We start from the raw sequence: 21744 nt of genomic DNA, 5'->3' as shown, positions 1-21744 counted from the left end.
CCATAGAGCGGGGCCGGGGCGGGCGGCGGGGCAGAGCAGAGCGGCCGGGCGAGCTGCACAAAGGGTGACGCTCCCTCTCGCCCGGCGCGCGCCACCGAGATGTGCCAGGGCCGGAGGCACCGGGGTCCTGCTTGAGTCCCCGGCCCGGGGGGGACAGGCCGGGGCTGCAGTGCGAGGTGGCTGGGACGGCCCCGGCCGTGCGGGGACTCGCCGTGGGCACCTCCTCACTGGCGGCTGGGCCCAGGTCTGGGGGTTGGACTCGGGCTCGGGCCCACTTGGACCTGGATCCAGAGGCTAGGCCCGGGTCTGGGCCCACCCGTGCCCAGGGAGCAAGTCTGGCTGTTGGGCTCAGGTAGAGGCCCCTGGGCATCTTTGGGGAGGGTACAGGGGTCCTCACACCCCATCTGCTCCATGGCAGTGGGTTTTGTCACCAGCCTGCTTGGGGACAGCAGAAGGGAGCCAGTGTCGAGATACCCCTGCCTGGGGACTGGCACAGCAGGCTGACCCCCAAAATCCTGTAGGACCCCTGAGCCTCTGGGTTCTCCCTCATTTAAAGCACTTTCTTCTGTTTCAGAGTGAGAGGCCCTCCTGCCCAGCACCAGTGCCCACTGGCAATGAGTGCAGAAGTGGCTGTGTCTGAGGGTGCCGGCAGGGAGATGGAGGCCCTGTGCTCGGAGCTGCTCCTGCCCCCGCCAGGAGAGGCAGGAGCCATGGAAAGCCCTGATGTGGCCAGCACTGACCTGGCTGGGACACCCCCATTGTCTGCCAGCCAGGACTTGCTGCTGGCAGAGGCGTCGATGTCTGGGGAAGGGGCTCATGCTGAAGGAAGCAACGTGGAAATATTCATCGAGGCAGTGGCTGGCAATGTGACACTGAGCAACGCAGCCAATGCCACAGGTATGGGGTGCAGGGAGGGCAACATGGGCCCCACAGCGCTCAACAGAGGGACAGAGGTCTGGCCGGGGCCCCTGTCCCTACCAGCTGGCACCCTGGGGACACCACAGTGCCCTTGTGTCTCTGACCCTGTGTGCATCATGAGTGTAGTGCTACCATCAAGCGCAGACCTGGCACAAGCTGGGAGTGTGGATGGGGAGGGGTGGCTGTGGGAGTTGCATGTCGGGTGAGGGGGTTGCTCTGTGCTGTCAGTGGGGACCAGGCAGAGATGTCCGCCCCAGACTGCCACCCCCAGCACACTTCTCACCCAGGTCCAGCATGGGCACATACTGCTAGGAACGGGGCTGAGCCAGCCTCACATCTCTGCATGCCTCAAAGGTGCTAAGGGACAGACCTGGTCATTGTGGTTACCCTGGTGGTGGTGTCCCCTCTCTTATGGGAGGTGTCCTGGAATACCCTGGGCAGGTGGAGGGCTGCAGTTCTCCAAACTGTAGTTTGTGGCAACAGGTTTATCCTCCTTGTCCAGAGCTGGAACTGAACCACCAGCTCCAAGCTCTGGGCCTGGCAAAAGCCCTTCCTAATGCTTGCCCCTTGCTCTCTGCAGAGGTGCTGGTCAAAGTAGTGGAGCTGTATTTCTGCGAGAGGTGTGGACAGAGCTTCCCAGAGGCCTCCCTGCTGTCACTGCACCAGTGCCTGCTGCTGACCCCCCCCAGGCACCTGGAGCTCTCTGGGGCACTGTTGGCTTCTGCCAACGAGGGCCAGAGTGAGCCTGGGGGCTCGGAGCCACCTGGAGCTGGCATGCAGGAGAGCTCCACTCCTGAGCACCTACTGTGCCCCATCTGCCGGGAAGTGTTCATGCAGCCCGGCGAACTCAAGGAGCACTTCAAGACACACCGCACGCCACCAGGAGCCCTGCCTTGCCCGGAGAAGGGCTGCCATTTCACCACAGAGGACCGCAAGCAACTGCGCAGCCACCTGTGCCGCCTGCATGGGGCCTCCCCCGTGTCCTGTGCTTACCGTGCCTGCCCGCTGCTCTTCCCCAGCCGCCCAGCCATGGAGCAGCACCACCGCACCCACTTTCCCTTCCACTGTGGCCGCTGTGACTTCATCACAGCCAATGCTAAGCTATTCTGGCAGCACAGGAAGGGCCACACCACAGAGCCCCCTGCTGAGATGCCTGCAACAGGTAGCCCCCCTGGCTCAGCCCCCAACAGCCTGGAGCAGCACTGCATCCTGCCATCAGGTATGGCTGGGTGGGAGGGTCAGGGCCTGTGGGTGCTGCAGAGGCTGACTGTCCATGCATCCCAGTTACAACTGGGAGGAGCAAGGGCTGAGGCTGTGCTGCTGGAGGGCCATGGAGCCCTGCATTCCTTCCTCCCTGTGGCACGGTTTGTGCCCCCCATCTTGGCCAGCAAGTTTTTTGCATGTGTGTGGGTGAGGAGGGTGGCTCCCTCTTGCCTGGAGCATGATGATCTCTGTCTTGCCCCACTGAAGCAGCAGAAGAAGGACAGGAGGAGGCAGGGAATTGCCACGCTGGCTGGGAAGCCACTGCAGCAGAAGCCAGGCCTGCAAAGCCCACAGGGACCAGGGAGGGCTCCTTGGAGGGGCAGAAAGTGTCAGCTGGAGAAGAGGACTCAGACAGCAGTGGGGACGAGTCACGGGATGAGGATGGTGAGAGCCCCTGTGAAGGCGAGGCCAAAGAGGATGGGAAGGCAGCTCCCGAGAAAGCCAGAGTGCTGCGGGTGCAGCACTTTAAAGGTAGGATGTGGGGCCCTACCAGGAGCTGCTCTGGTTTGTATTATGATCAAGCAGCACAGCCTCAAGACTGGCGAAGGAACGTGGGCTGGGCTTGTGGGTCCTGGGGGTCCCCATTCAGGACCCACATCTCCTGCATGTACCAGTGCACTGTTCCCCCTGCCCTCTACCCAAGCAAACGCGTCCCTCCTTTTGCATGTCCACAACTGCTGCCGGGCTCAGACAAAAGCAGGCAAAATTCTGCCTGGCTTTGGGGATGTGCAGGCAGGCCTGATATAGGCTGTGCTTTACCACTGTTAGGCTGGAAAGAGCTCACCTGAACTGTGCTGGTGGCTTGGGTTGGGGACAGTACCTCCAAGTAGATGGCTGCTGTGTGACCACATATGCGTATAAGCCCGTGCCTTGACACAGCTGGATCTGGGAGAGAACATCTGCCCATGCTTTCTGTCTCTTCTCTGCTGACGGCTCCCCCTACTCTGCTTTCACAGGAGATGTCGTGGAAGGCTCTGAGTACCTCTACAAAACCCACATGTGCCCTGAATGCAAGCGGTGCTTCAAGAAGCGGACGCACCTGGTGGAGCACCTCAACCTGCACTTCCCTGACCCCAGCCTGCAGTGCCCCAACTGCCACAAGTACTTCACCAGCAAAAGTAAACTGAAAATCCACATGATGCGGGAGACAGGAGAGAAGGCCCATCGCTGCCCGCTCTGCCACTACAGCTCGGTGGAGAAGAATGCCCTCAATCGTCACATGGCCAGCATGCACGAGGACATCTCCAACTTCTACTCTGATGTTTATTCCTGCCCTGTCTGTGAGGAGAAGTTTCGGCTCAGCCAGGCCCTCAAAGAGCACTTGAAGACTCACAAAGCTGAGCCCAAGAAGCTGAGCTGCTTCCAGGGGGGCTGCGACTACTGCGTGGAGGACCGGAAAGAGTTTGTCCGTCATCTCAAGGATGCTCATGGCATTAAGGCAGTGGAGTGCAAGTACCATGCCTGCTCGCTGCTCTTTGGCACAGCTGAGGCCATGGAGGCTCACCGAAAAACCCACTATGCCTTCCACTGCCAGCAGTGCGACTTCATCTGCTCCAACAAGCATGTTTTCCGCAAGCACAAGAAGCAGGGGCACCCAGGCAGTGAGCAGCTCCAGTGCAGCTTCTGCCCGTACGCCACTTTCAACCCCGTGGAGTTTCACGACCATGTGGGCAAGATGCACGCCAACGAGAAGATCCACAAGTGCACTGAGTGCGCCTTTGCCACTGCACACAAGAGGGTGCTCATCCGACACATGCTGCTGCACACTGGTGGGTGTCCGCTGCAGGGGTCCCGAGCTGGGATGGAGGGATCCTGTCCAGCTCCCGGTGGGCAGGGAGGGCTGGGTCAGGGCTCCTGGGTCCCATTGCTGGCCCTGTCACCCTGTCATCACTTGGCTGAAGTCAGGGCGTGTCCCTGTCCCTGCTGTTACCCCCAGCTCCTGCTGATCTAGTTTACCTGCAGAGGGAGGCAAACAGTATTGCTTTATCTGGCTGTCATGGTGAGGGTGTTCCTGTGTTGTGTGTAGGAGAGAAACCTCACAAGTGTGAACTTTGCAACTTCACATGCCGGGATGTGAGCTACCTGTCCAAACACATGCTGACCCACTCCGATGACAAGAACTTCATGTGCACCGAGTGTGGGTACATCACCAAGTGGAAGCACTACCTGAATGTCCACATGCGCAAGCACACTGGAGATCTCCGGTATGACACCCGTCTCTGCTGGCCTGGCAGCATAGTCAGGGCTCCCCAAATCCTGCTCCAGGAGTCTGCTGCTCCCAGGCTGCATTGTGTGCCAGACTCTCATGCCTGGGGGATGGCTACAGCCTACTCTGGCATGTAAAAAATGTGGTCTTTGAGCTTGCAGGTTGTTGCCAGCATGGTGCTGTGGAGGCAAGGCTATTTTTGGTCAAGGAGGTGTATTAACATATCAGTGCAGCTCTGAGCTTGGGTTCATGGGTTCTGCTGATGACTGTGGGCCAAGGCCAGCTTGGGCATGTGCAGGACTCTGCCAAAACATGTTTTTCACCTCTGTATTATCACCTCCGTTGGGTCTAGTGTGCCTCCAGGGATGCCGGGGTTGCTGCTGGTGTGATGTATGTGGGGGTGATGCAGTCACTGTATGGAATACTCAGGGAATCTATCTCCTGTCCCCAGCCGGGGCTGTAAAGTACCAGCAGTGCCAAGGGCTGCAGCAGGGAGGAATTGCCTGCGGTAAGAGCTGTCTGCATGGCAAAGGTCAGATCTGGCAAACCAAGTGGTACCCCTTCCCCATGTGTCCGGGACAAGGAATCAGAGCTCAACGTGCCTGATGGGGCTCAGGCTGCCCCAGTTCCTCATACTGTTTGACTGATTCTGCTTTCTCCCCAGGTACCAATGCAACCAGTGCTCATACCGGTGCCACCGTGCTGACCAGCTGAGCAGCCACAAGCTGCGGCACCAGGGCAAAAGTCTGATCTGTGAGGTGTGTGGCTTCACCTGTAAGCGCAAGTACGAGCTGCAGAAGCACATGCAGGCCAAGCACTCACAGAACTACCAGGTGCCCGTCTTCCAGTGTCAGTACTGCACGTACCAGACCAAGTACAAGCAGGCACTGCTGAACCATGAGAACTGCAAACACACCAAGCAGAAGGAGTTCCGCTGCGCCCTCTGTTCCTACTGCACCTTCAGCAACACCAGCCTTTTCTTCCACAAGCGCAAGATTCATGGCTACGTACCCGGTGACAAGGACTGGCTGGAAAACTATGCCAACAAGGAGCTGGAAATCAGCTCATCTGAGGTGCTTTTCAGCTATGACCTCGGCACAGCCCTGCATGTGGATGCCAGCTCCCCCCTTCCTGGCAAGGAGCAGTGGGCAAAAGCAAAGGCAAAGCCATCCCAGCTGGAATCCCAGGGGGAAGAGGGCTACCAGCAAGCGTTTGTGGTGCCCCTCCTTAGGCAGGATGCCGCTCCACCTGAGAGCAGCAGCGAGGTGGAGAGAGGTGTGGACCAGGGGGAGCAGGGCTGTCCCACTGCTGGCAATGCCCTGGGAGATGACTGCGTGCAAGGAGATGCTGCTGCAGGCTCAACTGAGCTCGCTGCTCCTGGGGATGTGGCAGAGAGTTGCACTTTGCATTTGGAGGCACTGAATGTCTCATCTGACCCCCTCCTGGAGCATTTGGCTGGAGAATCTTGTGCGGCAGGGCCAGAGGGTGTGGAAATGCTGTCCTGCAAGGAGCCTCCTGCAGCCTATGAGATGCTGAGCTCCCAGGAGGACCTGGGTTTGGATGACAATGACAATGCACTCGAAGACATCCCAGACTTTGAAGAAGAGGCGGCAGATGTAGGGGAACACAAGGCAGCGAGGCTGGAGGGCAGTGTAGCAGGAGGAGACAGCCAGCAAAAAGATGCCCTGAGGCAGGCCACAGGCCACCTTCAGGGGTCGTGCTCAGACCACAATAATCTGGTACCAGACACAGAGATGAGAGAGACCAGCCAAGCCGAGCTGCCAGAGGCCTGGCTCAGCGTGCTGAAGACAGCTGAACAGAGCCACGCACCTGTCCCAGAGGACGTGGCCACCTCCAGTGATGATGCCAGGGGTGGCTCAGAGTCAGTGCTGAAGGCTCTACGGAAGCAGGACAAGGAGCAGGCAGAGACGCTGGTGCTGGAGGGCAGGGTGCAGATGCTGGTGGTGCAGTCAGAGAGTCAGATCTTTAAGTGCGAGAAGTGCTCATACGTCACGCGGAAGGAGAAGTCCATGTCCCTGCACTCTAAAGCCAGCTGTCAGAGCCGCCGGGCCCCACTCGTGTGCCATGAGTGTGGTGCCAGCTTTAAGCAGCAAAGGGGGCTCAACACCCACCTACTCAAGAAGTGCCCAGTTCTCCTGAAGAAGAACAAGATCATCAAACCAGCTGGTCAGGAGCCACCTGGATTGTGCCAACCTGCTGACCAGCCTGGTGGTAATGATACAGAAGAAACAGCGGAGAGCGAGAAGGGAGGCTCAGAGGAGTCAGGGCATGCCAAGAGCCCTTGGGAAGCTGAATTGCTGCCTGATAAAATGCAGACAGCAGGTAGTCCTTTGGATGGGGAGCAGGCATCGGGCTCTCCTGCTCCTGAGAAATCCGTGCTGGGTGACAGCACAGAGGTGGCAGAAGAGCCTCCCCAGCAAGGGGATGGGGCTGAGCCAGGTAGAGCCACTTGTCCTCCCCACCCTGGAAAACCATCGGAGAAATACCGGCGGGAGGGAGGGAAGCTGCACTGCAATGCCTGCTCCTTTGTGTGCTCCCGTGTCTCCACCATCACCTCCCATGTGGAGGATGGGTGCCGGAGCCTAGAGCAGTTCTGGTGCTCCCTGTGCCCTGAGGCCTTCCGCTCCCGGCGGGCCCTCAAGAGCCACTGTGCCGAGAAGCACATCATGCATCCTGAAGATGACGGACCACAAAGCACCGAGCTCCTTGAGGGGGACCCAGCCAGCACTGAGACAGGCCAGCCCAGCAAGCTCCTGCTGGATGTGACCCCCCCAAAAGCCACCCTGCCCAAGAGGAGGCGTTTCTCCTGCCCCACCTGCCCCTTCACCTGCCACCAGGAACGGGCCATGAAGACACACAAGAAGAGGGGCTGTGTGACCTTGGGTGAGTTTCGCTGCACCTCCTGCCCCTTCACCTCCAAGGCAGCCAAAGCCCTGCGGCTGCACCGCAAACTGCACCGCAAGCACTACAGCAAGCGGCCACAGCTGCAGTGCCGCCAGTGTGAGTTCACCTGCAAGCAAGCCCGCTGCCTGCGGCAGCACATCCGCATCAAACACGAGGGAGTAAAGCCACACAAGTGCTGCTACTGTGAGTTCAGCACCACGCGGCGCTACCGCCTGGAGGCCCACCAGTCCCTGCACACTGGCGTGGGGCGCATCGCCTGCGGCATCTGCAGCCAGACCTTTGGCACCAACTCCAAGCTGCGCATCCACCGCCTGCGGGTGCATGAAAAGACACCCACCCACTTCTGCCCACTCTGTGACTACAGCAGCTACCTGCAGAATGACATCACCCGCCACGTCAACAGCTGCCACCGTGGCGAGCTCAACTTCGGCTGCTCCCGCTGTGAGGCTCGCTTCAGCTCTGAGACGGCCCTCAAGCAGCACATCCTGCGACGGCACGAGGAGAAGGTGTCCTATGGCTGCCCGCGCTGCGGCTTTGTGTGCCACAGCGAGGCCACGCTCAAGTGCCACCTGCAGAAGCAGCACCCGCACCTGGAGTGCAGCACTTGCAAGGAGACCTTCACCACCCGGGAGGCGCTGGAGGAGCACAAGACACAGCATTTCAGCCACCGCTGTGAGCTGTGCAGCTTTGCGGCCAAGGAGCGGCAGCAGCTAGTGCGGCATTACGTGGAGAGCCACGAGCCGGCTGCCCCCCAGGACAAACCCCTGCGGTGTCCCTTCTGCGACTTTGCCTGCTGCCACCAGCTTGTCTTTGACCAGCACATGAAAGGTCATGGGGGCACCCGCGTGTACAAGTGCTCAGACTGTGAGTACACCACCAAGAACAGGCAGAAGATCACGTGGCATATCCGCATCCACACCGGCGAGAAACCCTACAAGTGCCACCTTTGTAAATACGCCTGTGCCGACCCCTCACGTCTCAAGGTGAGCGCCCTGCTTGGGGTTATACCCTGCTGCATCTACATGGGTTGAGGGGGATCCAGACGGGGATTTGGGGAAGAAGAAACTCCCAAGGGGAGTTTTGTCCTCCATCCTCTTCTGTGGCTCATGAGACGAGTGGATAAAACTCATGAGGGTACAGTATGTTTCTTCCCTGCTTCCTGCTGTTGCAGATTAAGGGGAAGGGGCAAGAATGTGGGCAGCTGCCCAAGTTCACTCCTCTTCCCGCTGACATCTCTGGTGGCCTCTGGATGCAGCCTTGCACCACTCAAAGCCAAGTTTGTCTGCCTGCTGGCATGCAGCGTGCTCTGAGGCACCAGTTAGACACGGTGCAGGGAAAGCTCAGCTTCCCTGCAAGCAGAGCCAGACCCTGCCCTCATTTCTGTAGGTGATTAGCGGAATCCTTATGCATGGTAAAGGGCCTTTGCTAGTACTGGAGGGCCAGCCATGGGGTAATGGAGGGGAAAATGGTCTCATCCTGCTAAAAGAAATATTGACTTTTTTTAATGGCCAGGCTGAGCTGGAGCCCTCTGGGACTGCCTGGGGTGAGGCTGCACAATGTGCTTAGCTCAGGGCTGGCTCTGTTGGGCTGGGTTTTAGCCCAGACTTTGCCCTAAATACCAAACTGGGGAGAAATGCCTGTGCCAACCACAGGCTGGGACAGAGCAAGCTTAGCAGTACAGGCGTCTCATCCTGACCCTGCTGTGGATTCCCCCTGCCCGTAGTCTGCCAGGTAAGCAGACAGCCCTCCTTGCCTCATGCAGTTTGAGATGTCAGAGCTGTCTTTAAGCCCCTTGCTGGTACGCCAGCACCCTGCACATTCTCAGGACAGGGGACATGGCCTCATCCTGACCCTGTCCTCTTGCCCTGTACCCAGTACCACATGCGGATCCACAAGGAGGAGCGGAAATACCTCTGCCCTGACTGCGGCTACAAGTGCAAGTGGGTGAATCAGCTCAAGTACCACATGACAAAGCACACGGGTGAGTGCTGCCCACTGAGGACAGGCCATGGGGCACCGTTGAGGGTGTTGAGGCTGTGGGAGCCCCATTTCTGTGCTTTCTTTGCTATGGTGGCCCAGCTGGAGGTGGGGGAGGACTTCTAGCAGTTGGGTGGCAGGACATTCTTGTGTGCTGGTGGGTTGGGAGGGAAGGTGGGGTGGTACGAACCCCAGGCACCGTGTGGTGCCTTGGAAATGGGGGGTCTTGGGTTGCCTTCTGACATGGGATGTAGGGGATGGTCCCTGGGGGCTGACACTCTGTTACAGGGATGGTGAGACCTGTGGGATGGAGGGCACTGTGCCCCTGATCCCGGTGCCATCTCCTTCCCTGTTGCCACAGGCCTGAAGCCATACCACTGCAATGAGTGTGAGTACCGCACGAATCGGGCAGATGCCCTGCGGGTGCACAAGGAGACGCGGCATCAGGAGGCCCGTTCCTTCATCTGCGAGCAGTGTGGCAAGGCCTTCAAGACCCGCTTCCTCCTCAAGACCCACTTGAAGAAGCACAGTGAGGAGAAGCCTTATGTCTGCAATGCCTGCGGGCGGGCTTTCCGCTGGGCGGCGGGCCTGCGCCACCATTACCTGACCCACACCAACGAGCACCCCTTCTTCTGCCGCTACTGCCCCTATAAGGCCAAGCAGAAGTTCCAGGTCATCAAACACATCCAGCGGCATCACCCCGAGCATGGGGCTGGCGACCCCAGCCAGGGGGTGGGCAAGGACCCTAGCACGCCTACCGTCCACCTCCATGCTGTGCAGAGAGAGAACCGGGCTGAGGGGCCCCCCAGGATGGAGCATGAAGGAGGGTGCTCTGGGGGGAAGGATGACACTTTGCATTGAGGCTGAATCCTGACTGCTTTAAGGCCCTGGTGGCACAGACCTGCTGCGGCGATGTGTGTGTATAGGCATATATGTATATGGGTTGTAAAATATGCAGCTGTATAAAAGGAATCTCTCAGCTCCTTTTAATACTGTTTCTTGGGGCTGTTTGGAGCCCAGCACGAACAGTGGGCCAGGTGCCCACAGGGAAAGAGTGCAAGCACAAATCCAGCTCTCCATCTCTCCCCAGCACCACCACACCCAGACTGCCTGTCACCAAACAATTTATTAGGTTGCTCACAGAGAAAGGACAGGGCAAGGGTTAGTTGGGGCTGTGATGGGGTCCTGCAGGGTTGGGGGGTTAGTGAGGACCGATTCTGCTCCCAGCTTTGCCCAGCCCTGGGGTTTGCTGGGTTCCAGCCTTGCTCCCCTGGCTGCAGGGGACCAGCCCCTGAAGCAGAGCCAGGGCACCGTGCACTCTCTTTCCTCCTCCCTGCAGCGAAGCTATGCCTGTGGGCCAGGGCAGGATACATGTTGGGGGCACAGGGTGCTGCATCAGCACAGACCACGTGCTCATGCATGGGAGACAGCATCCCAAACCCAGGAAGGGGAGGTCAGCACCTTTCCTAGCCCTCAGAAGCTACTGCAAAGCGGGGCACAGCAGCAATGACAATACAAATGGCTCAAAAGAGGATGAATGCAGTTGGCTTCGCAGCCCCAGCCACGTGGGGCCTGCTCTATGGCTTCCATCCAGGTCGGGCTCACCCCACGAGCTCAGTCCTGCTCAGGGCCAGGCGGCTCGGTGATGCGGATGTGGACAAAGAGTGAAGAGGGTGGGATGCTGGTGCCATCCTTGGAGAGCAGATGGATGTGGCGGTAGCCTGCAGGGGGGACAGCAAGGCTCTGGCTGACTTTTGCCCTTGACCTGACCCTCTAGCACCCAGCTGAGCCCGACACCCTCGTGGGGCTGCCCTGCCGGCCCCACCACCACCACCAGGCAGCAGCCACTCACCTGGTTTGATGTTGGCAAAGGCTAGGGTGAACTGGCCCACAAAATCATTCCTGGAGGTTTTGTCATAATCCTCCACCACAAAGCGGACGAGGGCCAGCTCGGGCACGTGGAGCTGGAACTGGAGTGTCTCATCCCAGCGGGGGTTAAACCCTGGGAAGGGAGAGTGTGTGCTGGGAGGGTGAGGGAGGGCAGGGACTGGCCACATGGGCACAGCGGGGTCCCTGGCACCACCGTGGGCCTCACCATTGTTCTCGATGTACTTGGTCTCCTGGCGTGCCTGGTCTGCAGGGACCCCGTGGATCTCCACGCGCACCAGTGGGTCGATGATAGCTCCGTCCTTGCTGTTGGCCACTTTGGGCAGCTGTTGCCCGCTGATCACCTGTGCAAAGGGGCACGGACCCCATGAGCCAGGGAGCAGCTGAACTGATCTGCTTGGAGGCTGCATGGCTCCAGCACGCTGCCCAGTGGTGTACCTACTCATCTGGGACCAACCAAGGACACTGTCATGGCTCCCCGGGGTCTCCTTGGTCCTGTACCTGGATTGTCAAGGTGATGGGGCCAGGGCCCTCCCAGCTGTTGGGGTCACTGGGATTGAAGGGAGTCTCCTCATCCCTCATGAAGGGTGGTTTGAGCACATAGCCGCAGCGGCCGTTCTGGCTAAAGAGCCCATCACACAGGTCCATCTCCATGCCAGCTGTCTGGAAGTTCAGGGCCACTGGGAGAAGGTGGCAGGGAAAGAGTTCAGGGCAGCTTGGAGAAACCATGACCTGCTTGGAGCTGAGAACCAGCCTGTCCCCGTAGCCAGAGATGCGGGGCTGCACAGCGGGACAAGGCACCAATGCCCGGGTTATTCCCAGGGCAGAGCAAGAGCAAGAGCATGCGGCCAGACCGGGTTCCAGCTGGGGTTGCAGCTAGCACCAACATGAGTGTTGATGGTGCATGGGACCCAGGGCATCTCCCCAGCCCACATCCCTGAAGCCCCCTGGCCATACCGATCTGGCACCCCACGTTCCACATCTCCTGTGGGCTGTAGTTGGAGGAGTCAGTCCGCATCCCGCTGGGGTAGATGCGTGTCAATTGCCAGGCATTGTGGCGGACAAACTCATTCCCTAGGGATGGAGCGTGAGGGGCTACTTGTGGGGTCATTCCTTGGCTTGCACAGCCACCCATGTGTGCTGCCCATCCAAACATCATCCACTCACCCACTAATTCTCATCCCTTTCCCCTCCCAGGAATGCAGGCATCCTGCCTTGCTTCCTAAGCCCATAAACCCCCTCACGCACTAGAGTTAAAGCCCAGGGTACAGCCCCACTGGACCCCCCTTCGCCCTGGGCAGGGAGGGAACCCTGGTGTCTGGAGGCTCTAGCCCTACAGCTGAGGAAGCCTCCTGCCGCCTCCACTTGGCCCAGTCCACTGGTGCCACTGCCCCCTCCATCTCACCTGCATCCCGGATGAGCTTCCTGGCCTTGGCCTCAGCAAGGGAGGAGATCTCGGAAGGCCGGGAATGGCTGCGGGCCTCCTGGAAGCCCCGGAAGGACACGTTCTTGCAGTAGACAACGCAGTCAGACAATGCCTGTGCCAGGCTCTCTTTGTCCTTCTGCAAGGCAGAGCCACGTTGAGTCCCTCCTGATGGGAGCACCATCCTCCAGCACTCACCCAGGACAGGGGCTGTAGAGCCCAGGGCAGCCAAGAACATCCAGGGATGTGCTAGGGTGGCAGCATCCCCACCATGGGTAGCCTTCCTGCCAGGAACAGAGCAAGCAGGGGACCCACCCAACATGTTGAGTGGCACCCAACATATTGCCACCACAGGGATGCTATGCAAAGAGGAGACTGGTGTGACCAGGGGCAGAAATGGCTGTCCGCCCTGCCTGGTGATGTCCCTGCAGTCTCTGCCTCTCCTCTTGGCACTGGGATGTCACCACAGCCCATAGCTGTGTCCAGGGGCTCACTGCTCCCAGATGGTCCCCAGCCCAGGCCACTCACCTTTGCCCTCCGCCTCTCCTCCTCTGCCTCTGCCCCATTGTCATCATCAGATACATCAGGTGCCTCATCCCCTGGCCCATCCAGCATGTCCTCCAGACGCCCAATCTTCTTCCCCTTCAGCAGGATCTTGTGCTTCAGTTCCTGTGGGGTTGGGTATAGACAGGTAGGCACCTTGGGGTGCCCATCTCCTCCATGGGACTTGCTGTCCCCTGGGACCCCACACTGTTAGGTGCCAGCACCACCAGCTCCGTTCAGCATGCAGGAGGGGATGAGGTAGGAGGGCTCTGCCCTGCTGCCTGGCTGTGCAGGACATGGGAAGACAACCTTGGGGACAACTTTGGGACCATGGTGAACATGAGGACACAGTATCCCCAGTGTTCCCAAGTGCTCCAGTAGAGCAGGACAATGCTGGGGCAGGGGTGGCCTTTCCTCTGGACAGCAGAGCCACCTCCTCACCCCACTCCCAGGCAGGACACTGATGCCCAGCACGGACGCACTCTGTTCCTACCTCTGGGGACGGAAGCTGGCTGGGGACATGCCCATCCGTGGTGGTGGTGAGGAGCTGTTCCCCCAGGATGGACTTGAGCTGCTGGGCCAGGACCTCCTGCTGCTCCATGCTGCAGTGGTTCTCCAGGGACAGGATCACCGGGTAGTCTGAGGTCTGGGGAGCAACATGCACAGCTGGAGATCAGACTTGGTGGGGTTGGGGAGCTCTCACAAGGGCTTTGCCCAGGCATGATCAGTGCCCGGATGGAGCCCCTTGTGTGTCTTTATATCCCCTCGAGACCTTTATACCCCACCAATCCCCCAGCATCCCCCATATCCCATCTCATCCCCGCATCCACCAGGCTCCATCTCACCCCTGCACCCCCAGCAGACCATGTCTGCATGCACCCATGTGCCCTCGCATGGCATGGCGCAGGGCTGTGGGTCAGACTCCCCAGTGCTGTCCCCTAGGAAGGGACACAGCCACCCTTCTTGCCTGTGGTGGGGTGAATCCTGCTGCAGCACCAGGCATGTGAATCTTAGAACCATGAGCCCTCGAGAGACCTATCACTGCCCCGAATTGCAGCCATGTCCCCCCTGACCCGCTGAGGGACACTCATGATACCCGGCACCTGAGGAAGAATGCCCTACCTTGAAGGCGTACTTCCCTAGGGTGCTCACCACCTCCCGGAACGGGATCTTGGAGGTGAAGGTGTGGCCGTGGTACACCATGGGCTCCCCATTCGGCCCGTCCCAGCAATCCACCTCCAGGCACCGGCAGCCCCGTTTCAGAGCCCTAGGGTTGTGTTGTCACCCCTGGGACCCTGCACTCAGCCAGGGCACCAGCCCCCTGCCCTCCCCTATGCCTGTGGTTGTCACCCCTACAGGGACCAGGGGACAACCATCAAGGGTGGGGATGCTGCTGCATGCAGGGCTGGTAGAGATCGACTCAGCATCCCCCTTGCTAAGCACCACATGGCATGGCTGCATGGGTGCTGGGCCATGGAGGAGGCAAAGGAGGTTCTGGGTTTGCCCCATGGAGCTGCCCGTGGCATGGCACTGGGGCAGGAGGGTACTGGGCAGCAGCCAGTAGGGACCAGCCCCTTTACCTGATGTAGCCCTCAATGCTGCTCTGGCCCCGGATCTGGTCCTCTATCAGGTAGGTGTTGTGGGAGGAGGAGATGAAGTAGTGACAGAGTGGCTGGCTCATGTCCTGCCACAGTGCCCGGTGTTGGGGGTTGAAGATGGAGCCCTCCGGAGAGCAGAGGTACATGAGGAACCCATCAGCACTCAGCACGTGGCGAGCCCGGGCTGCAGGTGGAGTGGGAGGCTCAGTGACAGCCAGGGACCCGGAGGGAACAGGATGGGGGCAAACAGGGCTGCTGGTGGCTCCTGGCATCCCCAGCATGGTGGGCACAGCTTCTGCCAGAGGCTGGGGCACAGGGAGAGATGCCTCAGGACAGAAACCTTGGGAAGGTGAGCAGCAGACCCCAAAGCCAGAGCTTGCACCCCATGGATGGTCAACCTTCTACACCAAAATGGTCCAGGAATGGACCAAAAAAAGGGAAACTGCACCCAGATCACACCACAGTAAGTCTTCCCCCTGTGCCCATCCACAGCAGGATGGGGATGGGGGTGACCCTGCCATGGGGCTGTGGGTCTCAGCCCCCTTCTTCCCCCCATGCAGAGCACAATGATGTCTGGGCTGGCTCTCACCTGTCTCCGATGGTTCATACTTGTCGATGAGCTCCATGGCCAGGTCCTCTGTGTCCTCATCCTCCAGCTGCTCCTGCCGCAGGAAATCCACCAGCTCCAGCAGTGTCAGCTTCTTCCCATCCTCGGAGAAGTCCTGGAAGAGGCTCAGCACCTCCTCACGCTGTGTGAGGGCCTTGTAGAAGAGCACAAACTCCTCCCCTTCCAGCGTCCCTGACTCCGACTTGTCAGCAGCCTGCAAGGGAGCTCACTCAGCATCTAGCCAGTGTAAAATGGGGTGTCCTGGCCACACCAAGGGGCTGTGGGGGATTCACCCACCCCCAACAGAGGGCACAGAGACTCCACGCCAGCAGCAGTGGTAGGCATCAATTGATGCATGAATGGATGGATGGATTGGCAGATGGAGGGTTGGTGGGGTGGGATGATAGATGGATGGGTCCGTGGATGGAGAGATGGACAAACAGGTGGAAGAACAGATGGATGGATGGATGGGTGGATGGTTGGGTTGATGGGTAAATAAATAGATGGCTGGTTAGCTGGGTGGACAGATAAGCTGCTGGACAGACATATGAATGCGGGGAGGAACAGCTGCATTGGCTGCTTGGGTTGACAGATAAATGAACAAATGGATGTTTCTTTAGGTAAACAGGTAGTTAAGTGAACAAATGGATGAATGGATGGATGGATGGATGGTCAGACGGACGGACAGAAGGAAGTGATCACATCCTTCTGCAGGAAGGTGTTGTGCAGCTTGTTCTAGCCCCTCCCCAGCCCCTCCAGGCCCTCAGGTGCAGTGCTTGCCTGGAAGAGCCGCAGGGCATGATCCTCGTTCATGTCCACATTCATCATCTTGAGGAGACGCTGCACCTCCTTGAAGTTCATGCGTCCATCCTTATTCTTGTCGGCTTTCTGGAACCAGTCACGAATCCATGTGAAAGAAACCAGGGCAGATGTTAAGGGAAAGGACCTTGGCTAAGAGAGATGGCTCTGGGGAGCATCAGATGGCCTCTTTTCCTTTTTCTGTGGGCTCTCCCTGCCCTGATGCAGATGGTGAGACCCAGAAGACGTAAGCACATGCTGGGGCAAGGCTGGAGATGCAGGGCCTGGGGAATGGCCAGACATGGGAGAAGGACTGGGTGTGAAGTGCAAAATGGTGCCTGCAGAAAGGATATTGGTCTATCTTCTCCCTTTGGTCCATGCTGGTGGCCACCTCGATGAGCTGGCGCAGGCCCTGGACCCAGCACTGTGCCTCCTCTGCTGAGCCAGCAATGAGGTCCAGGTTGCCCCGACGGCCGTAGAAGACAATGGTGAAGCAGCGCTCAGGGGGGAATTCCTCAGCCAGGCTCTGCAGCACCTCCGACTGGTGCCCTTCCCGCACCGTCTCCACATCACTGATGGAGACTGGGGCAGATGGAGGGGAGGCCTGTCTGAGGGGGACGAGGGCAGGGGGCACTGCCCACAGACAACCTGTCCTTCCATCCATCCCTTCTTCCATCCATCCAGCTACTTATCCACCTGCTCCTCTGTTTGCCTGCCTACTCCTCTGTAGGCATGTACAAGTGGCACGCCAGAGCTTCCACTTGTACCAGCTGCAATTTCGACTCAGCCCTTGTGACCCATGCTGAGGGCAGGAGCAGTATGGGTGAGAGAAGCACGCACACAGAGCCTGTCTTGAATGCCCCAGCACCATTTGCAAGCATGGCTCCAAGGATCTTCATACATTCACATCCCTGTTCACTCTGAACCCTACTGATGGCCCCACAGCCAACACACAGCAACTGGTACTCACAGGCAGACTCAGTTTTGCCTGTCCTCTTGGACTGGTACCAGATGGTCATGCAGTCATCCTGCAGCTTGAAGTAACGCTGCTTCTTCCAGCTCTTGGACTTGACTTTGCGCATCAGTGTCCCTTGCTGCATCTGCTCCAGCGTGTCAGTGAGCTGGATGCCTGGGGGCAGCATGGGCTACATCACTGAGGGCAAGGGTACCTGGGCACTGTGCCCTGGTACCTTGCTCCCTCTTGCCTCTGGAACCCCATGTGGTCCCTCAGTTTGGGATGGAGGAGGGATGGACCCCAAACAAACTCCCTTTGCCACAAGAGGGGCAGAAGGTAATTCCCCATCGACCCTTCCCATCCACCCTCAGTGCTGCCAATCCCAAATCTCAATGTCCATGGGGGGTACGGATGCTCCTGAGTGTGGCTGAGCTGAGAGCTCAACCCACCGTCCAGATCTGCCATGGCGTAAATCTGGATGGTGGTACCCTGCCCCTGCCCCTCCCCACCGCCGGGGCACTCACGGGCGTTGCACAGCAGCGATGCCATGGCTGTGCCTCTTCCACGCTGGTGGCTGCTGGGGAAGGAAGAGAGAGGACAGCTGGTGGGAACAGGACGGACCCCCGCACTGCACTGGTGGGCTCCAACCATTCCACATGTGTAGGAGGTGCATGTGCGCCTGTCTGTGTGCAAGCACACCTGCGCCTGTCTCCTGCTGGGTTCCTTAAGTGTCGAGTTCACCCCACTGTGCTCATGAAATATTAATTAGTGTTACCAGGAAGCCGGAGCTCGAAAGGTGTTGGAGGAAAACAGAAATACTTGAGAGCATGGCCAACCAACAGCCCAGCAGGTACTGGAGCCCTAGTGCTCCCAGGTCACTGCTCCCAGGGGAGAAGCAGCCCTGGAAGCCAGGAAAAACTGTTGTGGGGGTGACCAAGAACAGCCCCCACTACCTGGGAAACAGCCCCCAGCCAACAGATTTGGCAGCAAGGGAGGGGCGAGGCTGTGAGAGCAAGGAAGTGGGTGCAGAGAAATGACCCGCAGCTCCCCCAGCCCGTTCTCCCCAGAGAACACCAGCACCCAGGGGCTGTGACTGCACCAGTGGCCGTACAGGGAGCGCACTGCGACGAGTGGGACTATAAATACGACTGGACTGACAATAAGGCTTTGATTAGGCTGTTAAGACTTCAATTAGACTGACAAATTGCTGCATGTGCCTGTCACCTGGGTGCTGGAGCTGGGCCCTCGAGGAGCGGAGGCCTCAGCTGGTGGGCTAGGATTTAGGTGCAGGAGGGGATCCAGGGGTCCCTGGGGGCAGAGGACCCTGTGCCAGGGCACAGGGGTGGCAGTTGTACCCCAGGCCTCTGACTCAGCACAGGCACCGGCCGTTCGGGGCCGAGAATAGCCGGTGCTGTCAGTGTGCAGACAGCTGCCAAGCCCAGCTGCCAGACCCTCACAGGCTCTGGGGCCAGATGATGGCCGTCCCCGGCTCAGTGTGGGGATGGCCAGGCAGGTAGATCCCTAGCTGTGGCCCTGCTCCTGGGGGACATGCCAGACATGGGGCTGGCAGTGGCTGTTCAGCTGTACCCAGGGCACATAAGGACCCCCTGTCCCCACTCTTGGGAACCTCACATGTTGCAGGAGACACGGAGCAGCTAAGGTGCCATGCCAGCTACCTCCCAGCAGTGCCCAGTGCAGGGCTGCACGTCCCCAGCAGCAGCCCTTGTTGCAGGGCTCAGACCACAAGGACTCGCTGCAGTGCCTGCATCCCCCCACATCCAACGTGCCAGGGGGCACCAACCCACTGGCCCAGGGCTTGGGCTGCCTGCACCAATCTGCCCTCTCTGCACCCCGCCATGCATGTGTGCAAGGTGGCAGCATGCAAGGGAGCTGCTTGCAGCCCCCAGGCCTGTAACCACTCAGATTTTGGAGCTAAACTGATCTCCCCCAGTGCCAGCCCTTCCAGGCTCCCGGCACAGACTGGGCACATCCAGCCCTGCCCCAGCCGTGGAGCTGTGCCTTCCGCACACACAGAGCAAAGAAGAGACAATCCCTGCCAGCACGGGGAAGATCCCAGAAGCATGGATGCAAAGACACAGCTGTTGGCTCTCCCCAGAGCATGAGAGATGCCCCGAGCCCAGGGCCCCATGCAGCCCCCCTCACCCTGGTCTGAGTTACGCTGTCGAGAGGAGCGGGACAGGAGCCAGGGCACAGAGAAATCCAACCCGAGAGCTTCCCGCAGCACAGCCGCCTCCTGCCAGGGACAGTCCCAGCTGCCCGAGCACACGCTGAGCCACTGCAGCTCCTCTCCTGGAGGTGACAGTCCCCCAGCAGAACCGGAGGGCCGGTGGGTGTGAGCGCTCCCCAGCCACTCCAGCGCGGAGCTCCCCAGCAGAATTAAACGCCGCCATGGGGGTGGCCGTGCCGGAGCTGGAAGGGACATGCCTCCCCTCGCCCCCCCTCCCCTTCTTGCTGCTCCGGTGCGCACACAGCCTGCCCGCGCCCCGGGGCTCGGCTCAGCCCCGCACAGCGCTCCCACCGCCCCAGGGCAGGGGCCGGGAGCATCACCCGTGCCGGGGGGCAGCTGCCGGGGCCAGAGGGGCTCGGGGCGGAGGTCAGACAGGGGGCCCCGGGATGGGCCAGCAAAGCCCGGGGGATTCAGGGCTCGGGGAGGGGGGACAAGTGACGCCTGAAAGCGAAGGAGACAAAACCGCCAGCTCTTCTGGCCCCCACCCCGCGCCACCCCACCCGTGCAGCCGCCTGTGGGGCAGCGCTGCCCGAGCCCGGGGTCCCAGCCCGCCCCGCCACCCCTGTCCCCCCGCAGGACGCCCAGTTGCCCCGCCAAGGACCGGGCCCCCGCCCCGTACCCGCTCTCCGGTGCCGTGCCGCTCCGCTCCGCCGGTGCTCCACCGCCAGCGGCCGCACGGGGCCGGGGCTGCCCCGGCTGCCCGCCCCTCGGCAGCGGCAGGGCGGCGAGCCCGCCCCCGGCCCCCCCGCCCCCCGGGACGCCCCCGGCCCCGCACGCCCAGCAGCCACCGCCTCTCAAGGTCGCCTCGGATTAAGGTCACGCGTCTCCCGGAGCCGGGGGGGGTGGCGGGGCCGGCAGGGGTGGGAGCACCTTACAGGGCACCCGTTCCCATCCTGTCCCTCCCCAGACCCGCTTGCACCCAGCACAGCCTGACCTCCCCATCCACAGGGCACAGAGCATCCCCAGCGTGTCGCTGTCCCCGTCACAGGACACAGTGGCCCACGGGCACTCCCAGGGCTGGGAGAGCTGCAGGACCCGAAGAGCAGGGCACAGTTTGAGCATCCTGGTGCAAAACGCCCACAGGGATCCAAGCTGGGTGCAAGGACAGCAGGGCAGGGACCAAACTTGCGGTGGCCGATGCTCCAGCAGATGTGGACCCTGGGCAAGTGTGGCAGCGAGTGCTCTCCCTGGCAGGGTCTGAATGGAGCCGGGGTCAGTACTTGCACTTGCTGCCTTCCCACAAAGCAGGATAGACCAGCACCTCCCCACCAACACCCCTCAACGTTATCTGCTCCAGGAGAGATGGGGTGCCGCAGGGATGCGGACAGCTTCCACAGCTCCCACTAGAAAAAGCCACACTCTCTCCCCAGCTCATATCCCCAAGCTGGCACTGATCCCCCTTCCGTCCCACCTGCAATGAGTTCCCCTCCTTGCCCCTTGCCCTCCCCAAGAGACCAGACCAGGACCAATCTGTGCTGGCTGGGGTTTTATTATTTACTAATCTGAATTTACAAAAAAAAACCCACCCCAAACAACAACAAAAAAACCACCCCCAAACAGAAGCATTTTCACACCCTATTAAGGTCAGGGTGGAGGGGAGGGAAAAGAAGGCGATGGTTATAAAACAGGACCCCGGGGTAAGGAAGAGGCCACGCTCTGCCCTTGTTATGCAAGGCAGCGAGAGGAGGGGAGGGAAGGGGGAAAAAAGATGGGATTTAAGACACTGTTGGCACGACACCGCAGATGATCAGCAAAATGGGCTACTGGAGGAGGGGGGAGAAGTCGAGTAAGCTGCCCAGGCCTGCCTGCAGCCAAGAGCAGGCAGAGCAGGCTCTGCTGCAGCAGAGCTGGGAGCTCCATGGCTGCTTCTGGGAGCCTGCCGTGGCCGCACTAACCGCTCAGCACAGAACACAGGTAAGCAGCTGCTACTCCAGTTCAATTGCAACAGCCGAGGCAGGCGCCAAGGCAGGTCTGAAAGCTGAAATGGATCCACCCGACCGCCAGAGATGAGCTGGTGAGGGAGGAAAGGGAAGGGGGCCAGGACTGAGGCGTCTGGCAGGCAGCAGCGGCTGTGGAAGCTGGCATACCTGGAGCCCGCAGGACGTCGCTCCCAGCTGTCCTGCAGCAGGGATCATTGGCCGGTGGCCTGCCCACCACCACAAGGCAGGCTCCCCAACGCTGAGCTCCGTTTGACAAGCCAGCCAGCAGCCCCGCCAGGCAAGAGGTGAGCTAGACAGGAGGCCAGCACACATCAGCCCCCAGCTGCTGGTTTAGCTGCATGAGCACAGTATTTACAGCACAAGAGTCACAGTCCTGCTGCCTTGTCCTTCCCAAGAGCTCTGGGAAGCAAGCTGATGACATGTGGGCTCATCTTGAGTAATCCACCCCTCCTCTTG

At 60.0% G+C, this 21744-nt stretch overlaps 2 protein-coding genes across 9 annotated transcripts; one reads left to right on the top strand and one right to left on the bottom strand.

The window, feature by feature from the left end:
- The first annotated feature begins 3 nt into the window (after positions 1–3).
- ZNF142 (zinc finger protein 142) lies at positions 4–10272 on the top strand. 2 transcript variants are annotated; one of them, XM_037398216.1, is made up of 9 exons: positions 4–352; positions 575–897; positions 1499–2137; positions 2389–2652; positions 3138–3950; positions 4208–4385; positions 5052–8295; positions 9188–9293; positions 9651–10272. In XM_037398216.1, exons 2-9 carry the CDS (start codon positions 615–617, stop codon positions 10148–10150), a joined length of 6027 nt encoding a protein of 2008 aa, XP_037254113.1. In that variant the 5' UTR covers positions 4–352; positions 575–614; the 3' UTR covers positions 10151–10272. The 2 variants fall into 2 exon arrangements, with proteins under 2 accessions (XP_037254113.1, XP_037254114.1); XM_037398217.1 differs by having other exon boundaries at positions 4–897; positions 2392–2652.
- Positions 10273–10396: 124 nt separating this feature from the next.
- PLCD4 (phospholipase C delta 4) lies at positions 10397–20134 on the bottom strand. 7 transcript variants are annotated; one of them, XM_037398223.1, is made up of 16 exons: positions 19968–20132; positions 17550–17677; positions 17116–17274; positions 16499–16727; positions 16128–16257; positions 15330–15561; positions 14723–14924; positions 14295–14409; positions 13636–13788; positions 13128–13268; positions 12582–12738; positions 12134–12250; positions 11678–11856; positions 11385–11520; positions 11142–11291; positions 10397–11010 (listed from the first exon to the last, which is right to left on the bottom strand). In XM_037398223.1, exons 2-16 carry the CDS (start codon positions 17647–17649, stop codon positions 10904–10906), a joined length of 2307 nt encoding a protein of 768 aa, XP_037254120.1. In that variant the 5' UTR covers positions 17650–17677; positions 19968–20132; the 3' UTR covers positions 10397–10903. The 7 variants fall into 7 exon arrangements, with proteins under 7 accessions (XP_037254120.1, XP_037254119.1, XP_037254121.1 ...); XM_037398222.1 differs by having other exon boundaries at positions 14265–14409; positions 19968–20128; XM_037398224.1 differs by having other exon boundaries at positions 14265–14409; positions 17625–17677; positions 19968–20124.
- Between the last annotated feature and the right edge of the window lie 1610 nt (positions 20135–21744).

This window comes from Falco rusticolus, chromosome 8 (genome assembly GCF_015220075.1).
Source record: "Falco rusticolus isolate bFalRus1 chromosome 8, bFalRus1.pri, whole genome shotgun sequence".
NCBI classification, from domain to species: domain Eukaryota; kingdom Metazoa; phylum Chordata; class Aves; order Falconiformes; family Falconidae; genus Falco; species Falco rusticolus.
This window is presented reverse-complemented; position numbering and strand designations above follow the sequence as displayed.

Bases quoted from the DNA above. Each gene is read 5' to 3' on its own strand.
- PLCD4 (XM_037398218.1), bottom strand. From the start codon at position 17,649: ATGGCATCGCTGCTGTGCAACGCCCGTGAGTGCCCCGGCGGTGGGGAG. The intron at 16,258-16,498 runs ATATCCTTTCTG...GGTTTCTTTCAC, and splicing joins CAAAGGGAGAAGATAGACCA to ATGGATTCGTGACTGGTTCC. The intron at 13,269-13,635 runs GTAGGAACAGAG...CCAACCCCACAG, and splicing joins GCCAGCTTCCGTCCCCAGAG to GAACTGAAGCACAAGATCCT.
- ZNF142 (XM_037398216.1), top strand. From the start codon at position 615: ATGAGTGCAGAAGTGGCTGTGTCTGAGGGTGCCGGCAGGGAGATGGAG. The intron at 898-1,498 runs GTATGGGGTGCA...TGCTCTCTGCAG, and splicing joins CAACGCAGCCAATGCCACAG to AGGTGCTGGTCAAAGTAGTG. The intron at 9,294-9,650 runs GTGAGTGCTGCC...CTGTTGCCACAG, and splicing joins CCACATGACAAAGCACACGG to GCCTGAAGCCATACCACTGC.